This window comes from Ambystoma mexicanum, chromosome 10 (assembly GCF_040938575.1).
Source record: "Ambystoma mexicanum isolate Mex_15411 chromosome 10, UKY_AmexF1_1, whole genome shotgun sequence".
In the NCBI taxonomy this organism is placed as follows: domain Eukaryota; kingdom Metazoa; phylum Chordata; class Amphibia; order Caudata; family Ambystomatidae; genus Ambystoma; species Ambystoma mexicanum.
Genome location: NC_090932.1, coordinates 968,761,721 through 968,781,349, shown reverse-complemented (window position 1 = coordinate 968,781,349; position 19,629 = coordinate 968,761,721). Strand labels below are relative to the sequence as shown.

Genomic DNA, 19,629 nt, shown 5'->3' with positions numbered 1-19,629 from the left:
GCGAGGAGCAGTGCTTCCATTTGTGGGGGTGTTTGCCAGGGCCCATCCCTGGCACGTGTTGTCTCAGACTCACGTTGAAGTGCTGATAGTCAGTGCATCCATCAACCACAATGAGCAGGTGTGAGCTGTAGGGTAACCCCAAATTTGTCGACACTTTGGGGAGCAGCTATGGGTGGTGGCAGCAGTGGTGGGAAACTTCCCACCCGCAGTGACACAGGAGTGCTAGAAAATATTTGGCCTCAGGCACTCATTTATATCACTAAACAACCTTTTCACCAAATGCTGCAATTCATCCAATCAGTCAAGTGAGGTCAAAAATTGACTGAGTCCTTGCAAGAGGATGGAACACGGTGGTCAAATTTTGGCTCAGAAACTAACGTTCTCTTGGTCCATGTTTTGCTCTAGAGCTTTTTCTGACAACAGGTTTTTAAATAAATTGCAATTTTTGTACTAAGATCGAGTGCCTGGGAATTTGGCTTTTCACCTCACTTGACTGTTTAGATGAATTGCAGAATTTGAGGCAAAAGGTTGTTATGGATTCAATGGTGCCCGGTGTTCTCTCGCCACTTCCCAGGGGCACCCGCCAACAGCAGGCAGAGCACAGTGCCGCAGAATCAGAAGCTTTACTACATGTTTCAATAGCTGCTCATGTCCACAGTCTGCCGGTAGCTACAGGCAGAGAGTACTCTTCATTAATCTAGGCTTCCTTTACATATTTAATTAGTCTAATTGTTCCTGGCCGTTTCTTAACAAATGCCGACCTTACTAATTGAAATGTCCTCTTGTCAGTCAAATGCTTGAGAACCGTGTTACGGAAGAACCACAAAAGCACATTAAACCCGACTTGCATTCAGATGCTGAGGCGGGAGATATCTGGGAGCGCATCCTATCACAGTGAAGAAGGCTGGGGGGGGGGGGCGCGCTGGTCCTTCTTGTTAGGACTATGGTTCTTATATGGAATGCTTGTTTGGGGACTCGGATACTATGGAACTATGAAAAATAATTTTGTTTTGGGGGGAACCTTGGCCTCCTACGGATTGTCCAAAGAAGCTAGCAAGACCTCACCAGCGAACTCAATACGCTCTCACAAACCACTTCGAAAATTCCAGAACTGTCTTAAAGCTATGTTTCTCAAGGAGTAAACTTCTCTATCACTGGAAGCTGCAGTAGATAGATTGCATTGTAAATAGCATATACTACTGTTACCCTAGGAAGTGGTACTCATTTACACACCTGCATAAGGATGAAAGGCAGACACAGCCCGGACAAAATTCAGCATGGCCTGTAAGGGGACAAACCGCTGCCCACTTTTCTCAGTTAACTTCACTATTTCATTCACACTATTGTTTCCTATAAATTGCTGAAACAATTCTATAATCATGTTCTAAAAGTCCTCATCAATGTCATGAATCAAAAGAAAGCTAAAAGAGGAGAGTGCCTTTCGTTCTCATGCATCTCACTTTGCAGAAAATGGTAAGAATGGAGTGGTGACATTTTGCAATATGAGGGTGAGGTGATCAGGCTCAGAAAGGAGGAACACCGGGCTGGTCATTGGGAGACGGTGGCTGTCTCTATTTAACCAAGGATTTTTGGTGTTTCTCGTTATAATGTCAACCAATACTATGGGCATCATTACTAGTTGGGCGGTGCACGTTAAATGGGGCGGTATTACCGTATACCACCGCATTACCGCAACTATGTGTTGGGCAGAAAGTTGGAGGTTTCACCTCCAGCTCTGAGCTGGAGGTAAATCTGCTGATTTTCTGCTGATTTGATGCGAAATTACAGCTGCGCTAATTCCACCAAAAAAGCCCATTGAGTCCTTAAGACTAAAAAAAAAATCGGAACTTACACCACTACCTGTAATACCGTCTGACCAAGTGGTGGTACCGGTAACAGAGTTTGGGGGTGCTGGGCGGATTTAACACCCAGATATCACCAAACTTGTAATGCGGCTCATTCTTTTAAAAGACTTGCATTAGCAGGTTAGGAGAGAAAATGCGTTCTATGCACCCCTTTTTTCCTGGGCATAGTTAACATGATTTGTTTAATCCAGGGTTGTCTTCTAGTCCTGACTGGGCACCTTTCTGAAACTAAAAATAAAAGAGCCAAGCATCTGCAATGGATGGATCACAATCTGGAACATCATGTGAGGTTGGGCTTCCAGTCTCTCAAACTACAGAAGAGTGGTTAACTAGCCAGTGGGCTTTGAAAGCAGCAGATCTCACACATTTCTGAAATATCCTCAGTTACAGGAACGTTGCATAGTCCCATAAAGAGGGGTATATTTGTATAAGAAGACATTTTTAGTTAACAGAGTTTCCAAGTAGTTCCATCAGTTATCCTACTTGCCAAATTTTCAAGTAGATCCCATACAGAATGCAATAGATGACTGAAAGACTTGCGGTTTGCTCCCTAATGGGTTTGCGGGTTCAGATACTTGCCACACATGGCTCCAGCCTAGGATAGAAGGCTGGAGGTAGCAGTAGACTTATCGATTTTCTATGACTCGTCTGCTGGCTGACAGATGGTTTACAGTATTTCCAATCAGTAACATGGTCAACACTTTATACAAAGTACCGACTGATCAGCTTTCAAAAGGATTGTTCACATTTATATTCAAGCACTGCCGAAAGTGTCGATCAAACCTACAAAATGATTTCGACTCATTATGCTTGTTAATTTGGTTGTTCCAAACAAGCATTAATCTAGGGTCGTGTAGCTATTGTCTGGTCCTTGCCCGTCCTTACTTAGTTTGCTTCTAGTCACCCAGCAGCATGAGCAGTAAAGCCATTCATCCAGAAAGCAAGCATCTGTGTTGGATTTTCTATGCTATTGTCAGCATGTATATAGGATTTTATTTTCCATGCATCAAATGATTGTCTGATTTACTTACCTTCCTGGTCTCCGAAACATTACAGCATTTTACCTTTACTCTTGCTTGCATACTCCTTGGTGTCACTTGAGTATTAAATTCATAGTTCCAACTGATCCCTCTGTATCCATATGTGTTGATGGGGCTGAGCCGTAGCACATGGTGGCCTCTCCATGGTTTTAGAATTGTAAGTATTGTGTTGTTATAGGTGAGGTGTTTAGAGAAGGAAGCACTCGGAGGGGATGACTATTCCGTTGAAATACTACAACTCTTTCAAGGGGACCGCACCAGCTACAAAGGTCTCTTGAGATCCTGAACATGACCGTAAAATCCCTACTTTCCAGTTTGAAGGCACGGATATTGCATTGCCTACAAGCAGAACTAGTCCAACAAAACAGATCAAAATCTCTCCTGATCTTTCCTCTTGCACTACTGCATTCTCACTTTCCAATTACATTTCATTTTAATGATTTGTTTTCACAACCAATCCAAATGATTTTCTTTGCCTACAATGTTTACATCAACTTTCCACAAATGGAGAATTGCCCATCGGTCATCAAATGTATTTCCGATCATTACTCTAAGATTTGCTTTCTTAGTCAGACAATTCACAACCAGATTTATGGAAACTTGCAAAACCAGGAATAACAGCCCGACTACAATCTCCACTTCTCCCAACAGTGAAACATTTGAAGTATTAAACTTTCGGCTTGACATTTATGAAATGTTATATTTCTATGAGTGTGCAGGCTCGCCTCTTTATGCTTCTTGTTTACTCACCCTTCTCTCCTCGTTTCTTCTTTGTTCTGTCGATATGGTCCTTCAGCTGGATCCTAACCTGTCTTTCATTCGGCTGGTCCCGGATAAATGGATGCTTCATCAACTGTTCCGTGGCGGGTCTCTGACCGTGGTTCTTCACAAGACAGCTCTCGATGAAAGACTGGAATTTTTTAGACCTGAAACAGCAATTCATTTACGCAAAATCAACTTAGAAGATAGACCTTCGTCGATAACAACTGTCACTTTTTGAAAAGATACACAGGTTATAACACACTAGCATAGCATACCACACAGTTCTGCATCATAGAAACAGAATGGTTATATTTTACTTAATGGAAAATGTTTTATTACATTTTGATTGACCCAACAGACAAGTGTATTTGGACTGATGTAAATAGCAGACTCAACAAAGTTCCACGCCAGAGTGAAACTGGTCGACTGGTACTCCGTTTTCTAAAGGGAACTCAAATATTTTTGATATGCGTGCAAGCCCATGAGTGTGGAGTGTCCATGTTAATGTGTAGTGTTTTTAGGCTCTGCACTATAGATTTCAAGGCTAGCCTGAAGCCAATAGCATAAGAACAGTTGATGCAATGTACACCCCTGCTCCTTCTGCAGCCTTTCATCCACTACCAAATAAGGCAGGAACTGATAACGGCAATCATAAAATGTAGTTGGGTTTTTAAAATTGTAAAAAGACTCTGCAAATAGCTGCCATGTAAAATCAATATTATTAGCATCTTTCCTCATAGGTGCCCCTTGAGAACATCCTGAAAAAGGGACCCGATTTTATTATATGGCGGCCCACGCCTAGTTCCATGATGCCAAAATGATGTTCTTCTTGAAGCGAGACAGTGCAATTCATTTATAAATGCAACGTTCATTAAATTAAACTTAGGTATACAGAGACAGTCGATTCATCCTCTTTACAGTGGCCATTAAATGGATTGGACCAGCAACAAATGTGTCGACACGTTTCAGCCTATTTCCATGGACTAAACCCCATCCTAGAGAAGGTTTTTCCGAAGGCCTTCCTCAGGACAGATGTTATTATTGGTTTCTGCACCAGTTTGCACGAAAGACCAAATATGTATGGATCCATTAAAAGGAACCTTTCCAGATGTCCCTGTTCCGGATTTTACTGAAATAAGGAAGAACTAAGGGTTAAAAGATCTATGAATTACAAGAAACCAATAATAACATCTGTCCTGAGGAAGGCCTCAGAAAAAACCTTCTCTAGGATGGGGTTTATTCCACGGAAATAGGCAGAAACACATCGACACAACATCCCTAAAACACTGACCAAGTTGCATTGAGTATACTTAGGCTAATAAGCCCTTTTGAAAATAAATGTACAAGTATGACCAAATGAAATGCAAAAAGAAATGAGGTTCTATATAAAACCCTTGCAATGTACAATTTTTACAATACGCACTGTGATGTTTGTTTGTTTATGTATGAATTTCTAAAATGAAGAGACCTCTCATTATAAAAATAAATAGTTGATTGTTTTTTATGTGACGAAAACACTCAAAACCCTGAGTCTGGGTGATCCACAGTGGTTTTAGAATGACACTACTATTTAGATGTCAATAAGTGGTGGAGATAAATTGTGAAAATTCACAGGAGACAGGGGTAGCTTGCAAGGAAGACTTTACAGGCCTCTGCAAGTATCGCAAAGGCTGCTCTGTGAAGCTTCATACTCTTTATCTTTGTGGCACACATTGTACTGACTAAAATAAGTAATTGGGACACAGTATCAAAGTGTCCTTGACTTCAAAAAACACATTTACTGCATTAAGCACAGTAATGACAACTTTGCTTTTACATAGAATATACAGCAATTATTTGTCTATGTTTTTCTTACAATGGTCGCGGGAGGATAGCTCAGGGGCAACCCACTCGCCTTGGAACCAAGATGACGCGGAGCAACACAGGTTTGATCCCCGGGCCCGCGCTTAGAAACCTCTGGGTATTAAGTGTGTTATAAATGACCAATTCTAATTACAATGCCTAGCCATTGGGAACAATACATGTTATGTTATACAAATTACACATTTAATTTCTATTATCTACCAGTAGGCACTTTTCACACTTACAAAGGTCTAAATCGAGCATCGCAAACACCAAAATATACACGATGCTCCAGAAATTGAGTAACAGCAATTGCTGGACTTTTAAAAATGGCTGCCAGGATTTTTAACAGGTAAAATCTGAGTTGGCCAGACAGCCAAACAAATTCAGTACAGTATGATCTAAAAGATGCTTTTATCATCAAGGTACAATTGTTTACCCCTATCTGCAGGTCTCTACAGGTAGGCACACCTAGCACAGCAAGCATGCGCCACTTATGGGAACATAATAAAAATACCTTTGGTTCATCTTTTGCAGTGGAACAGCCATTATCGCCAATATTATAAGAATAAGCATTAGTTGAGTTACTGGCAAAAAGAGTATTTTTCTCCTCCTTTACAAAATGTAATATAATAGTATAATAAGTGATATTCTTCCTTTTCAAGCAAGTGTGTTTTCTGCTGCTTCTCATTGAAGGATGAATCCGCTGACTGAATTTGAGTTCTCGTGCATCATGGACAGTGGCACTGAGCAGTGTTGCAACACACACATTGCTGCGCATTTATCACAGGGTTCTGCTTTCCTTCAGCAGGCTGTCGGTGTTGTTTTGAATAGTTTGCAATTTAAATCCAATCCTGAGTTCAGTTCAGATTCTCCCAGCCAGGCCTAATCCCTTGAAATAAATGGCTGAGTTATGCATGGCGGAATTTCCGGAAAAAAAGGGATTCGTACAAAGAACACTGGTGCCAACCAGGTTTCAAATGACTGCATATATTCCAATATTTACTCACGACATTTTCTTTTTTTAAGTATGCCTCATGGGCGTAATTTTAGGTGGTGGTGCAAGGGTGCCCCCCTCCAACCCCGCAACTTCATTTAGTCCCCCTCATTTGGCAGGGGCCCCTTTCGTCTAGATGCATTGCCCCCCAAAACATTTTCATCAAAGTTACTTCACCGGCATGCCTTCACCTTCTCGGTGCTCCAGGCCGACTTGCAGAGAAATAAAACTTCCCGGTGTGTGATGCCGGCACCGAGAAGGTGGAGGCGTGCCGTGCACATGGCGGAGAAAGTAGCTGCACAGGCAAAACACTGTACAAACAAGTAAATGGCAATGCAGTTAAAAAGAACCAGGCCAAGAGTAGAACCACCTTTGTTTACATTGCTGTGCCATGCCTGGAGTCCATGCAAATGACAGTGGTGCACGGCGTAAATCACAGTGATGTAACGTAACGCCTATAGGCTAGCATTAAAATGTAACCCTGTGCACAGAACTATATTTAACTCTGCATGCCCCTTCCTTTTTCATATACAAAATACTAAGGGACAGATAATCAAAACCTTTTTTGCCAGAAGTGATGGGAAGGGCCTCATCGGTTGCACCCCGAAAGGTTTCAATAATCAGGTTTGAATGGCGGTTGACACACTTGTTTTTTGGAGCATTTGACTGAGAAGAAGTGCCTTTTAAGGGACTGTAACTGAAAAGCGCTCCCTGCAACCAAGTGTTTGCCAAGAGCCAGTCATACTTTACTGACGGGAGCGCGCTCCGGACACTAACGTGTGCAAGGGGGATGGACAGCACATCTTTGCACCACTGGACAGCCCCTCCTGAAATGTGCAGGTGACCTTTGAGAATAAAGTGACCCATGCATTTCTAAAGGTAGCACAAGTGAACCGAGCACATTTTCTGTGTTCCTTTCATTCGTGGTACTTGGTGAGACTCTGGCACTTTTATGTTTCCTTGAGAAAAACAAGGTCAATGTCTTGGAACCCCACTCATCAATGATGGAGAAGCTACAGATAACTGATTTGTTAAGAAACAAAAAAGCAAGGGAAACAAGTTTTTCTTAAGTGCTGGAGTGGGCAGGCCTTATAATAATTTCCCATTAGAGTCCAATAAAAAAATATCCTTAGCAGTTAAGGAGTTAAACATGAATGGTTTTCCTTTGAAACAATGTTATTTTTAGATGCATGTGATTAAACCAAACTCAACACATTGACCTTTCAACTGTGCAAGAATGTGTGAAATGTTCAAACATGGCTCACCATTTCTTGGATTTTAATCTAGGAGCAGAGTTCCGCGGGATGAGAAATAAGGCCCTCATTGGATGCATGTCACACAGGGCTAAAAGAAAGACAAAGGGAAAACGGGGTGTTAGACAGAAAGTCTGTGGGACATCCACAACACATTTTATCACTAAACTGAGAATTGCCTAGGCCACAGAGGGTCTAAGGAACAAGGAATCAAAGATTTTTAGTCAATTCCTAATCCCACTGCACCGACAGAATTAAGAGTTCAGAAAAAGATCAACCTACTTACCAGTTAAAGTACTCATCATTTTGGGTTAAAAGTTCAATGAAATTCAGTATAGAAGGGTGGCTGCCATTCAAGACAAAGTACATTTACAAAGAAAATTGATTTAAAGATCAACAGGAAAGATCTGCAGCCACACTTAAATACTGCCGCCCGTGCTCTCTGAGGTGGGATCAAACAGAATGTGACTATCATTGACACATGACGCATATGCCCATTTTGTCAGACTCAATCATTGGTGAGAGATGTATGTTGGTTAAAACAAAGGGACGAGACTGCACCAGATTGATAATTACTGTCAAAATGTCGGCCATCAGATAATTGACCCTTGGCTGCATGAGCGTAGCAAGTTTTAATCAAAGCAGACCAATAAAGCCAGCTACGGAGCACGGCAAGATAATGGTGCCAAGAAGATTACATATCCAGTGAGCTGATCTTGAACCTGAAAGCCAAGTTAAGAGGTGGTGAAACGATCAATTTAGCAATACAAGCCATCTAGAGAACCTCTTGTGCCTAAATAGTTCTTATATATTGTACAATCCATTTCTATGGACAGTCCTTACAACTTCTAACACATTATCAAGGAGAGCTTTTGCGGATTCTGCCCCAAAGTTGGTATATGTCTAGTGTGGAAAGCTTGGCTCTTTTAAAGGAGAGGGCAGCCATTATAAAAACATGCAACAGGAGCTGGAGGAACCACGTTCACAATGATAAGGTAGTGAAACATAGACCTCTAGAGCAGTGCTGAAAGAAAAGAACAATGATGGGATCTGTGAAGAAAATATATCCATGTCAGCTGCTCAACAAAGAAATCTGCATAACCACTGCTTACCATTAGCATCCATCTCTTACATGGGTCTCGGAAAAACATAGGGTAAATCCATATTTGCACCATGGTGGATTACTGATGCTATTAATGTAAAAATATTGGGCATGTCAATAGTATTCTCCTGTCACACAAGCTTTGGTAAAGAAGGTAAGAAACAACAGTGCTTGCCCACTGTCCGTATAATAACTGACACAGAATAGTGTAGCCCACTTTCTTAAATGCTAAAATGTTAGACCCAAAGTCCAAAAGGAATTGCAAACCTGGAAAAGTATGAATGGTGTGTCATATTGCAAGAGATACTTGGTTCCAGTTAGTTGTTAAAAGTACAGAATCCAAGGAGCAACCTTGCAATAACATATGAAGGTGAGGTGGACAATATGTAAGGGTACTTCACGCGCTGCAGTGCACCAAGCTGATCCTGGGAACAGTGTAGGCAATTGATTTGATGCATCATGGCATCGATCCCAATGGAGAAATGCTAGGCCCTTTGACAATGTTCTCCGACTTCCAATAAATGTGACGGGTAATACATTATCAGTGGTTCACAGCTGGTGCTTGTGCAGATCCTGCACTACTTCCACTGGTCAGTATGGAGCTATGGTAATGGCTCAGCTCTGTCTGTTGTACTCCGAATGGTCTGCGCATAAAGTGGTGGTACATCCAAGGATCTCACTCCAAATGTGTTGGATTTTTACACTAGCATTCTTTTTAATCAGAGGACCCAATACCTCTGTCTCTACCCCATGTGCTCAACCATGCTGATCTACTTGATATCATGATCCCTTGGGCATTGCAATGTTAAAAAGATTGGCCATTGCCTCTCGAATGTAGCCATTTATTATTACACCAAGTAGAATAATCTGATCATTACACATATAGGACTATAAAGACGTGTTGTGCCAGTGGGTAATAAGAACAAACAGAGTCATACAAAGTTGGCTGAAGTTCAAAAGGTGAAGTTACAGCGTGACCCGTTGTGCTGCCTAGCAACCGAGTGGTGGAGAGGAGTACTAACGGTAGGATTGCCCCAGGAGACAATGTGCATCATCTTACCCTTTGTAAGAGAAGAAAAAGTAGTACCAACATTACAATTATGTGACTTGTTCTAACAGCTCCTAGGGAGGAGGGGTGTCTGACTCCGCCTGTCCCTCAAGCCATTCCAGCACTCTCCGCATAATCATGGCCTGGTGCTTTGTGAGAGCGTCCCACCCTGAGTCTTGCCAACCAGTCACATTATGGCAGAGAAGAAGAAATCCTGTCCAGGCCTGACCTACCCAAAACAGAAAAAGCGCTCAAACACAGCTATGCCATCAATTGAATAAGCTAATGTTCTCCTACAAGGCACAGAGGTCCTGTTAAATAACCTGGACCCCACCATCGGGAACCCAGAAGTTACAAAAGTAAATGGACCATTCTAACAACATGAGAAAAGCTCCAAAGACCAAAAAGAGCTTACCAAACTCAAACAATCTAAGTTACCTTTCAATTATTGGACCCAATTAGTGTAGTAAACGGTACCCTTATCTCACCAAACCTGGACCCAAAAGATCTATTGCAATTTGGAATAACTTGTGCCATGGTTCAAGAGGGAGGTCAGAATTACACTTTTCCAGTCGAAATGTATACCCCTAATCTGACTTTCACAAGTCAACATTTACCAAATATAGATACCACCAAGTCGTGCGCTAATGTATTGGTCTTCGTGATTAATGAAGCAATTCCACTCACAAATAGATTTTCAATCTTAAAAGGCGACCTAGCTTCAACTGATACAAATGATCCCAGTTGTCATTGGCACTCAACTTACCTTAAGGGTCAGCACCATTACTAACAAAATGGGCCTCATTACAAGTATGGAGGTAGCCATGCTGCTTTCAGTGGCATGGCTACCCCCATACGGGGTACCAGGTCCGGTTTCCAGGAATAGGGAATTACTGGGCCATGCCGACTTTGGCAGGCCCGGCAATTCCCATTCTCGGGACCCGGACGCTGTACATCCCCATTTGAGCCCCCATAGGGCTCAATGGGAATGGGGAGGATGCCAACAACAGGCCCGTTAATGACATGCCCGTTGTTAGCATCCTGGTCTGCTAGCAGGTCCCGCTAAGGACGCCTGGTCTGACCAGGCATTCCAGAGCGGGACCCGCTGCAGACCTCGTAATAGGGCGGCCCGGAAGAACGGTGCCGGTCGCTTACCGGCACCGCTCATTCCGTGGCCGCCTTCCTCGTAATGAGGCCCAATGACTTTAAATGTCTACCAAGTCCCTGTTAATATTGAGAAGGATGCTATTTCTGGCCGATATGCTATTACTGGCTTCAATTATCCATTACTGAATATCGTAGACTGCCATACGGGCTGTAATACGAAATCCAACGACCAACTGCCCATTTTTAGCAGCTCTGCGCCCCATACATGGACATTGGCCACAGAGTATTACATCTTGCAAAAATCTATTGAAGATCTTAGAACTGTATGCCAAATCTTGAAGTGATTGGTTGAACTGTTGAACTTCCATGAGGGGTGCTTGCTAACTTTACACAAGAATGTTTTCTCCGAGGCCAAATAAGATCTGAATACCCACTTACCTGGTCATTCTGCTTCTCATTTGGCATCTGAAAAAAGCACTTTCCTCCACAACCACCAAAGAGAGTTGTGAGAAACCTGAGGGTATCCTCACACCTACTCCCCTTGGATCCTCTGCTCCGGTGGCCAGGGAAAGGCCATTGCTTCTGTGTCCTGACCCTAGGGGTGGAAATGCGAGGGAGGATCACCTAGGTGGAGGATCCTTGGGGATTGAGGAGAGGATATCTGCAGGCGAGACACGGTATCCCCCCATTTCCATTCCATGATGAACCCCCAGTCCCAGCCGTCGTTATGGGATATTGTTACTCTTTTCCCTCAGACCGGGATAACACCAGAAAACATTATCAATTCAAAAACACTAGGAAGAGGGAGAAAAAGAGATATGGTGTCCCCCTTTTCCTTATGAGAGCCAACTTCCCCTGCCTTCATAGGCTATTGTGAACCATTTCACCTCATTTACACCATTATCGTACTGGGACGGGGAAGAGGCGGCTAGGAGTAGTGCACGCTAACATATCATTTCACCACTCTAGTACTGACTCAAGGAATAAACCTGCAGAAGGTTGGAAGGCTCAGGCATGTCCAGAGTGCTCCACTAACTATGGTCAGGCAATTGGACCTGAGGACTCACACCTGCAACCTCTCAAATGGTTGCTGGTGTATAAAAGGTGGAGCAGACGAGGAGAACAGAGAGACCAGCAGGAGAAATCTTGCGCCGAGCGTTGTGAGCCTGAGGGTAGAATCCTGTGCAGAAGGAGGCAGCCGCATATGGTCTGGCTGCGAAGCCAGGAAGCCAGCGAGTATCCCGAAGGAGCTGTGGAGCCGAGGCCCGGGGGGGGCGTAAGAGGGCCAGAGCAGTGGGAGCCTCATTGGTTGGGTATCCGTAGCAGGAGCTGCGGATACAGAAGAAATCTGGTAGCTGCAAGCTACTGACAGCATCCGCAGGAAGCAAATGGAGCTGCTGGCAACCCAGAGAAGAGTGGAGCAAAGTGTGAGTGAGCAGGGCTCACAGTCCAAAGGAAACATGTCGGCGGAGCAAAAGAGAGAAAGCAGCCACCCGGAGGAGATGCCACGGACCGATGAGAGCACAAGAGGAACCACTTATACCAGGGTGCTCCTGGGAGCTTTTAGAGAGCAAAAGTGAATGCAGAGTGAACAAAAGATGATATGAAAAGTAGGGTGAACCCAACGCAACGGGTTGTTATGAAAATTATGAATAAGATTAATTGTGAGCAACAAAATAAAAGCTCAGAACTGTTGAATAGAGAACTTAATGAAAAATAAAGCTTTCTGACAAACCGAGGAACAGATGGCAAGTTTGTGTGAAGTACACGTACATTCTGTTGAAAGCAAAGACCACATCTTATGAAATGCAGTGAAAAGTAAAGATTGAATATTGCTGAAGAGTGTGAAAGCAATGTGGTGAAAGAAAGACCACCACAAAGTGAACTGTATGAAAAAGCACACTGTGGCAAAGTCAAGAGACTGGAAAAGAGGAAAACGAATGGTGGCAAAGTTAAAAGGCTGGCAAGGAGAAAGCCAAGTGAATTTGAACCACAACACATGTGCAGTTACAGAAGAACATGTGTTTGCAAGCAAACTTAAAGTTACTAGTTGCGTGACCTATGTTGGGTGGACTGTGTGGTCCGACAACTACGCCAAGACGGGGATAACCTATTTCTGAAAGTCAAAGAAACATGCAGAGCGCAAATCAAAGTGTATAAAAGAGATTGCTGAAGTGAGCATAAGGAGGCAATCTGTATGCACTGTCAAGAAACCAGAAGGAGTGTAAAGTTGACCTGGAACTGGTTTTTGAATATTGAGAGATTGAACGAAGTATAAGTTGGCAAGCTGAAGTCTTGGGGAAGGGAAACCTGAGACCTTATGAACTATGTGGCTGTCTTGAGGAAAGGAACCTCAAGACCCATTTTTTGAAACTGTCTGGTCTTCATGGGAAGGAAACCCCGAGTCTTTGTGGAACTGTCTTGAACTTGGGGAAGGGAGCTGGAAAGTAGGTCCAGAGCTGGAAGAATCCCAGTACTTTGTTTGGAACACTGTGTATTGTGTTGCTGACATCCCAAAGCATTGTTTAGCTGTAGTTGTGAGAGCAAGCATAGGTTTGGGACACAGACAAAGTTTAACTAATTGACTCAGACTACCCTTAGTTTTTTTTAGGTAGGGAAGTCCGACCTTAGCATAAAGCAAGTTAGGCCTTCATCCATCCTCACATTTGAGTTAATAAACTATTTTTGTTTGAACTTTGAATCTGTTGTCTGTGGATTACTTTGTGATGCCTTCACAGAGTACATGTTCAGAACACACCATTACCCCATTACACAGGTATCTGATCATTACAAATCTGTCAAACTGTCTCTGTACCCTTGGAAAGGAGTTTGATAATTTCAGACTAATGCACCCAAAGATAACTTATCAAAATAATTATACAAACTCCAGAAACATTACCGAAGGGCTAATGCCACATTCAGAAAGGGGTACCGGTCCAACTTCAGTACCCCACATACTAATGAAGAAATCTAATAGTCCCCTTGCACATGCACCAAGGTGCCAAAAATTCCAAATGTCTCTAAAGAAGACGGTCACTCACTAACAAAGTTGCCCATTGGCTGAGTCACAGGTGGGGCTGCTTAGCAGTTATCAGAGATGACACAGTAGAAACTTAGAGGTTTCAGGACCCTCATTCGACATGATTGTTACTTTTATTACTTGTAATAACAAAGTTGGTCAGTGGACTTTCAACTATGGGCCATATATCCTTACCCCCTGCTGAGCTTCAGCTGACCTTAAAATATAATCGGCAGGTTACCCCCCCTTCCCCACAGATTGCACTTCCAACCCCATTAAGAGTATGCAGCGACTCCCCTGCTGCAGCAATATCTAATCCATGGCAGCTGGACAATCTCCAAATTCTTCCATACCAGCAAAGCCTGAGTACAAACTGACATCTGTGGCTCCATTCTGACAACACAACAGCAAGCCTAACTTCCTCTGATGCAAACGCCATGTCACAATATCTTATTTCATGGAACATGGCCGGTATTCAAAGAAAAATGGAAAATCCAGATTGGCACTCGTTTTTGGAAAATGTTGAGATTATCTTTTTCCAAGAGACCTGGGCAACGGAATGCCTACATAAAACAGGAGATTTGAGTTTTAATATTCCAGCAAAAAAAATCCACAATGGCCCCTTAAGCAGAGGATTGTTGGTTCGAATTAGTTTAAAGTTAAATGAAGTTATAAAGATTGTACAAACTGGATCAAAAGATCTATTAGCACCTGGGGCAGCGGCAGCAACCAATCAGTTTGCTTGGAAAATAAGCTAAAACTACAGATCCAAGCCTGCATTCCGAGCAACGCGATGGCTGCTTCCCCCGCCCTGCCATCTTCCCTCCACTCTCCCTTTCCTTCTATAAAGCCCCCCGCCCCCACTTGCCTAATTTCCACAGTGGCGGCACCTGCCGCCATTGCTGCCTCCTCCCGTTGTCCATGCTGGCCATAGTGGAAGTGGAAGAGGGCTTCATATGGAGCCCCATCTTCCTGCTCTGTGGTGGCCATCTTGCTTAAGTATTTTGTTTGAATCAATGAGACACTGAGGCGTTGCTGAAACTGGTGGCCTGGGCCCATATGTATCCTTCGGGGTCCGGGCCTTTCGTCCAATTGGCTTCAGCCTCAGCCCTCCCCCAGCACTTGCCATTGGGCACCCACATTCCGAATGCTAATGAGGCCTAGTAGGACCGCCTCTGTCTTTGTTCATCAGTGTTATTTTATTTGCCTTCTGTTGCCCTGTTCTCTCCCCTCTGCCCAGAGGGTGCTTGGAAACACAATGATCCTAATTCACAGAAGCGTTTTATAATGGCAAAACCCCATTGGAAAACGCTCTGTGAATCAGGGGCAATGTCTTGATAAATAAGTGCCTTACAAATGCACAATAAATAAATAAATTTAAACAAAATGCAATGCTCTCAGCAGCCCGGGTTACCGTACTGGCATCCCTGGGGTGTTAATAGCATATATACCCTCTCTGGCGTGCCAGATGGGTGTTATCAGCCTGGGGACCCTTGTTAAAAGTCCTCACTGTGCACAGCCCTTTAACTCAGGCTCCGGGCCGATAACACTAGATCTGGCCCACTGGATCGGGTATGAATGCATTATTACATCTTAATGTCGGTTTTCCCACAGGGCACCCAATTCTTTTGTTGAACATTTATGTAAGATGCATTGACCAAGATCAGAAATTACCAGTTTTAAATAGTCCTAAGAAACTTATTTTAGATGATGGACTTGGGTTCACTCCAGAGGATGCTCAAATTATTTTGCTAGGTGATTTTAATAATCAAATACAGCCTTGGATTTTCACAGAAATCTAATCGAGGAAGAGGATGACTTATGGGGCATCCCTACAATGGACTGCCCCCAAGTGGCCATATCCATATGCTGAGATTGTAGCCTATCTCCTATTCACCCTGGGTCTACATGGCTGCAACGGTCGACTTGAGGGGGACAGACCAGCTCTAGTAAGTTTCTTGAGAAGGTTTCAATCCAGCAGAATAGACTATTTTCTCTAGAACCACCACACTGCCATATTGCAAAGTCACAGAAGGTAATTTCTATGGTGGAGAGTGACCATGACCCAGTATATCTTGCTCTAGATCCAGTACTGATTTTACATCTTAAACCCCCTGATGGACACTACTAGTATTGATGCATCATTAAGTAACAACCGCCGGTGACTAAAATCGTCTGAAATTGATTACCCCACTATAGCCCGTTGCTGTATGATTTTCTAATCCCCATCAAAGAGCATCTCATTCCAGAAACGGTATTCGTCCATTTTTGGGTGATTTTCTTAGCTGTTCAGTGAGCAGCATCCCCCCCTTTTTTGCCAAAAGCCAGCCCATAGGCTAGATCCACCCTAAGGGTCTACAGCTCTTGATACAATAAAGACTGCAGATGGCAAAAACAAACCTCTCAAAAGAGATTAAAATAACCAAAAACCCACAGACAATACAACAGTTACGTATTACCCATTAAACCTCAACCTCAAAAAAATAAAACAAGATGCTGCTGATCTTGCCAGCTGTTAGTCTTATTCAAGCCCAAATTGGTAGTGACTCGGAAACCTTTTTGGTACCTTATTTCTGATCACATGTCAAATAATATTGGTAATATTTATGCATTTATCTCGAAACTTGAGTGGCCCAGTCATTTTGGAAATCTATATAGTCAGAGATCACATCAACTATTGTTATGGCACAGACCCAAAATTCAGTATATTCCAAATGACAGAGTTGGAAGTCCAGAAAGCCTATTCTAAAGGGTTTTCCTTACTTATCTAAAGCAAGTAAGGGTGCTCGTTTGTTGTCAGGAAGTCCCAAGAAAGCAAAGTCCTTTGTTAAAATTTAGTTCTACCCTAACCCTATGCGAGTATCCTGAGGGTATTCTCCAAAGTAGATCCCAGAATCCCTTATTCAGGTCGCCATGGAAGAAATAGCTCCCTCAAATTCCCTACCCTAAGGGGCGACAAAGGAGGGAGGATCACCTAGTTAAGGGAACCCAGGGCTAAGCTCAGGGGAATGCCCGAGGTGAGACACTGAAGAAGAAGGTGCGAAGGACGGAGTCCCTGAGGCTTTTGTAGGCTGTACCTCATCTGCCTCCCTTCCTCAAATCGCATCTCTAGCCCAAATCCAACAATCCGGTTGCATTCAGAAACTACCCCTCCCAGAATCCCTGTTTTCCTATGTCCTACTTGAATACTCCCAGTCATTCTCCTTCCCGTCCCTCTGACTATTAATTCCCACACTCCCAATCTGCTCAGACAAAACAATACCATTCCCACAATTCCCCCTGTTCATTTAATAATTATCATCCCGGTCATTCCCGTTTGTTTCGCAAACCCTACCATTCTCTCTACCCTTCTGAATTTAATAACCCCCCTAGTACGAAGAATATAATTTCCCATGACCCCCCCTCCTTTTCCGAAAAAAACATTTTCTCACACTGTGGACGACGGCGGACTAACCCTAGAACCGTTTCTGACATGGGTCGGGTAAAGTGAGGCAATTGACCAGAATCACACACACCTGATGGCCCTTTCCCTTCCCCACAGGGATAAAAGGTGGAGCACGAGAGAACAATATGAGCAATGTAGACCGCACGACGAGAGCCAATTCAGCACAGCAGTTCAAGAGGAGGAGAAAGACGGCGAGAGGGTGACAAGGAGAGAATCAACATTGGCCTTACTGATCCAGGCCTGTGAAACCTCCACAAAAGGATTCATAAGACCGCGAAAGACCGCGAATAATATCCAGCGTGTGTTGCAGCAGATGTCAACGGTACACAAGGCCCTCCTCCACTGATAACCAAGCCAGGGAGAGACGCTTGTCACTGTGGTACTGGCCTTGACTCCAGAGACAGCAAAAGCCAAGCGGTTCATCAAAGCCGGCGAGTCTAGGGGAGAGACGATAAGAAACCTAACCGTATTGAACAAAAGTAGCCAACGGCTAATTGAAGAAATACAAAAAACTGTTCATTTGAGAGGGAAAAACCAGCTATGGCCACCACGTGGGTTCTCACTCGGAAATCCTTGGGCGATTACCCTATTGTTCAAGCTACCGTGACCAGAAGGCTTTTGAAAAGGTGAGAAAGAGGTCAAAGTGGTCATACAAGGGTCTAATAAAAACCTCTGTACAGTCGAAAGTCTTTGACCGGCAAATGACTGTGAAGCTAAGGGAAGTAGAAGGACTTGTGTGATTGGCAAAGATTGGCAAGAGTGAACCCGATGGAGGGATGGTGACGAGAAGGGGGCAAAGCCTAAAGTCCTGATGAACAGTGTGTTGACATGAGTGAACCTGGCAGAGGGATGTCCACAGTGAACTGTTTAAAAAGACATTAGGAGTTGTGAATGCCAGAACTGATATTGATTTGAAAAGCCATAGTGAACCCGACAGAGGGAGTCTGCTGTTTGAGAAGGGTCTGAGCCTGGAAGAGGGGGATCGAGGGGTGAGAAGCAATCACTCTAACAACCTGTGAAAGTCACGGATGAAAGTGTGTGATTACAAGCCATAGTGAACCAGACACAGGGAGGCTGATATTCAAGAGGGGTCTGAGCCCGGAAGAGGGGGACCCAGGGAGGAAGATTCATCACCCCAAGAGCAATCCGAAAGGACCATTTGTTTTGTTATTGTGAACATATCAGGCCCTTGGAAGCAAGAGATTTACCCAACAAAGGTCCTGGTATTGCTGAGAACATTTTTGTGGATGCATTTGTTTATTATTTTGGAACACATCGGGTCCTCGAAGACAAGAGACTTTATTGTATAAAAGAGACTTAACCATTGAAAATAACTAATATAGTGCTGAGAAAGCTTAAGCGTGTGCTATGTTCAGGAGTCCCAGCTTCTCCCATGCTCAAAACGTGGGGAAGGGAGACCCCCGGCTATCACATCCTGACTTATCATTTGTGAACACTTCTTTCTTTCTTGTGAACCCTATCCCACACTCTTTTGTATTTAGTTGTAAGACCGGCAATAGGCTTTTCTTAGTATATGCCCTTTTATTTGACAAGAAGCCAATCGGACTGCCTTATTATTGTTTGATGGTCGTAGCTTGCTACCATCGTAGACTTAGGTTTAAATTAGGCATTTTTCCTAACTGCATATATAGTTTAATAAACCCCATTGAACTGTGATCACTTGTGTCTGTCTTTACTGTTACCACCATGAGTTCCTTACACCTACTACTAAGAATTTAAACTTAAACAGTTCCAGGAGACTGGCTTGGCCTTTATGTCTTTAATTAACTCTTGTAATTCCTCTACAACATGCTTGGATTTGATATTCTCTTTAACAAAGTATTTAGGCCAACCTTCCGTAGGATACTTTCTCACTTGTTGGTTTTAGACCTCCCACAGTCTACTGATCCAGTTTGTCTCAGCTTGGTTGTGGTTTCTGACCACTTGATGTTTCCCCACTTATGGATTCTCTTTATCGCCACTTTAATTACTTGACAAACTTGTCTGCCCTCCTCTGTTACTAGATTTTATATCACAATTTCTTCTCTTTGCAGCTTGATGCTCATATAGTATTTCCCTTTGCTATTAGGCACTGGTTTTGAAGCTTCATAGACTTCACACCCAGGATTATTCAATTCCATCCTTCTCA

The 19,629-nt window shown here is 43.4% G+C and overlaps 1 protein-coding gene across 11 annotated transcripts in view; it reads right to left on the bottom strand.

Moving 5' to 3' along the window:
* The window catches only part of TNIK (TRAF2 and NCK interacting kinase), a 1,364,982-nt gene that overhangs the window by 343,167 nt on the left and 1,002,186 nt on the right, over window positions 1-19,629 (bottom strand). For all 11 annotated transcript variants that reach the window (XM_069618746.1, XM_069618750.1, XM_069618745.1 and 8 more), the window contains exons 9-10: window positions 7,772-7,850; window positions 3,656-3,831 (exon numbers count right to left, since the gene is read on the bottom strand). In XM_069618746.1, the coding sequence (XP_069474847.1) occupies window positions 3,656-3,831; window positions 7,772-7,850 (255 nt within the window). The remainder of the gene's footprint in view (window positions 1-3,655; window positions 3,832-7,771; window positions 7,851-19,629) is intronic.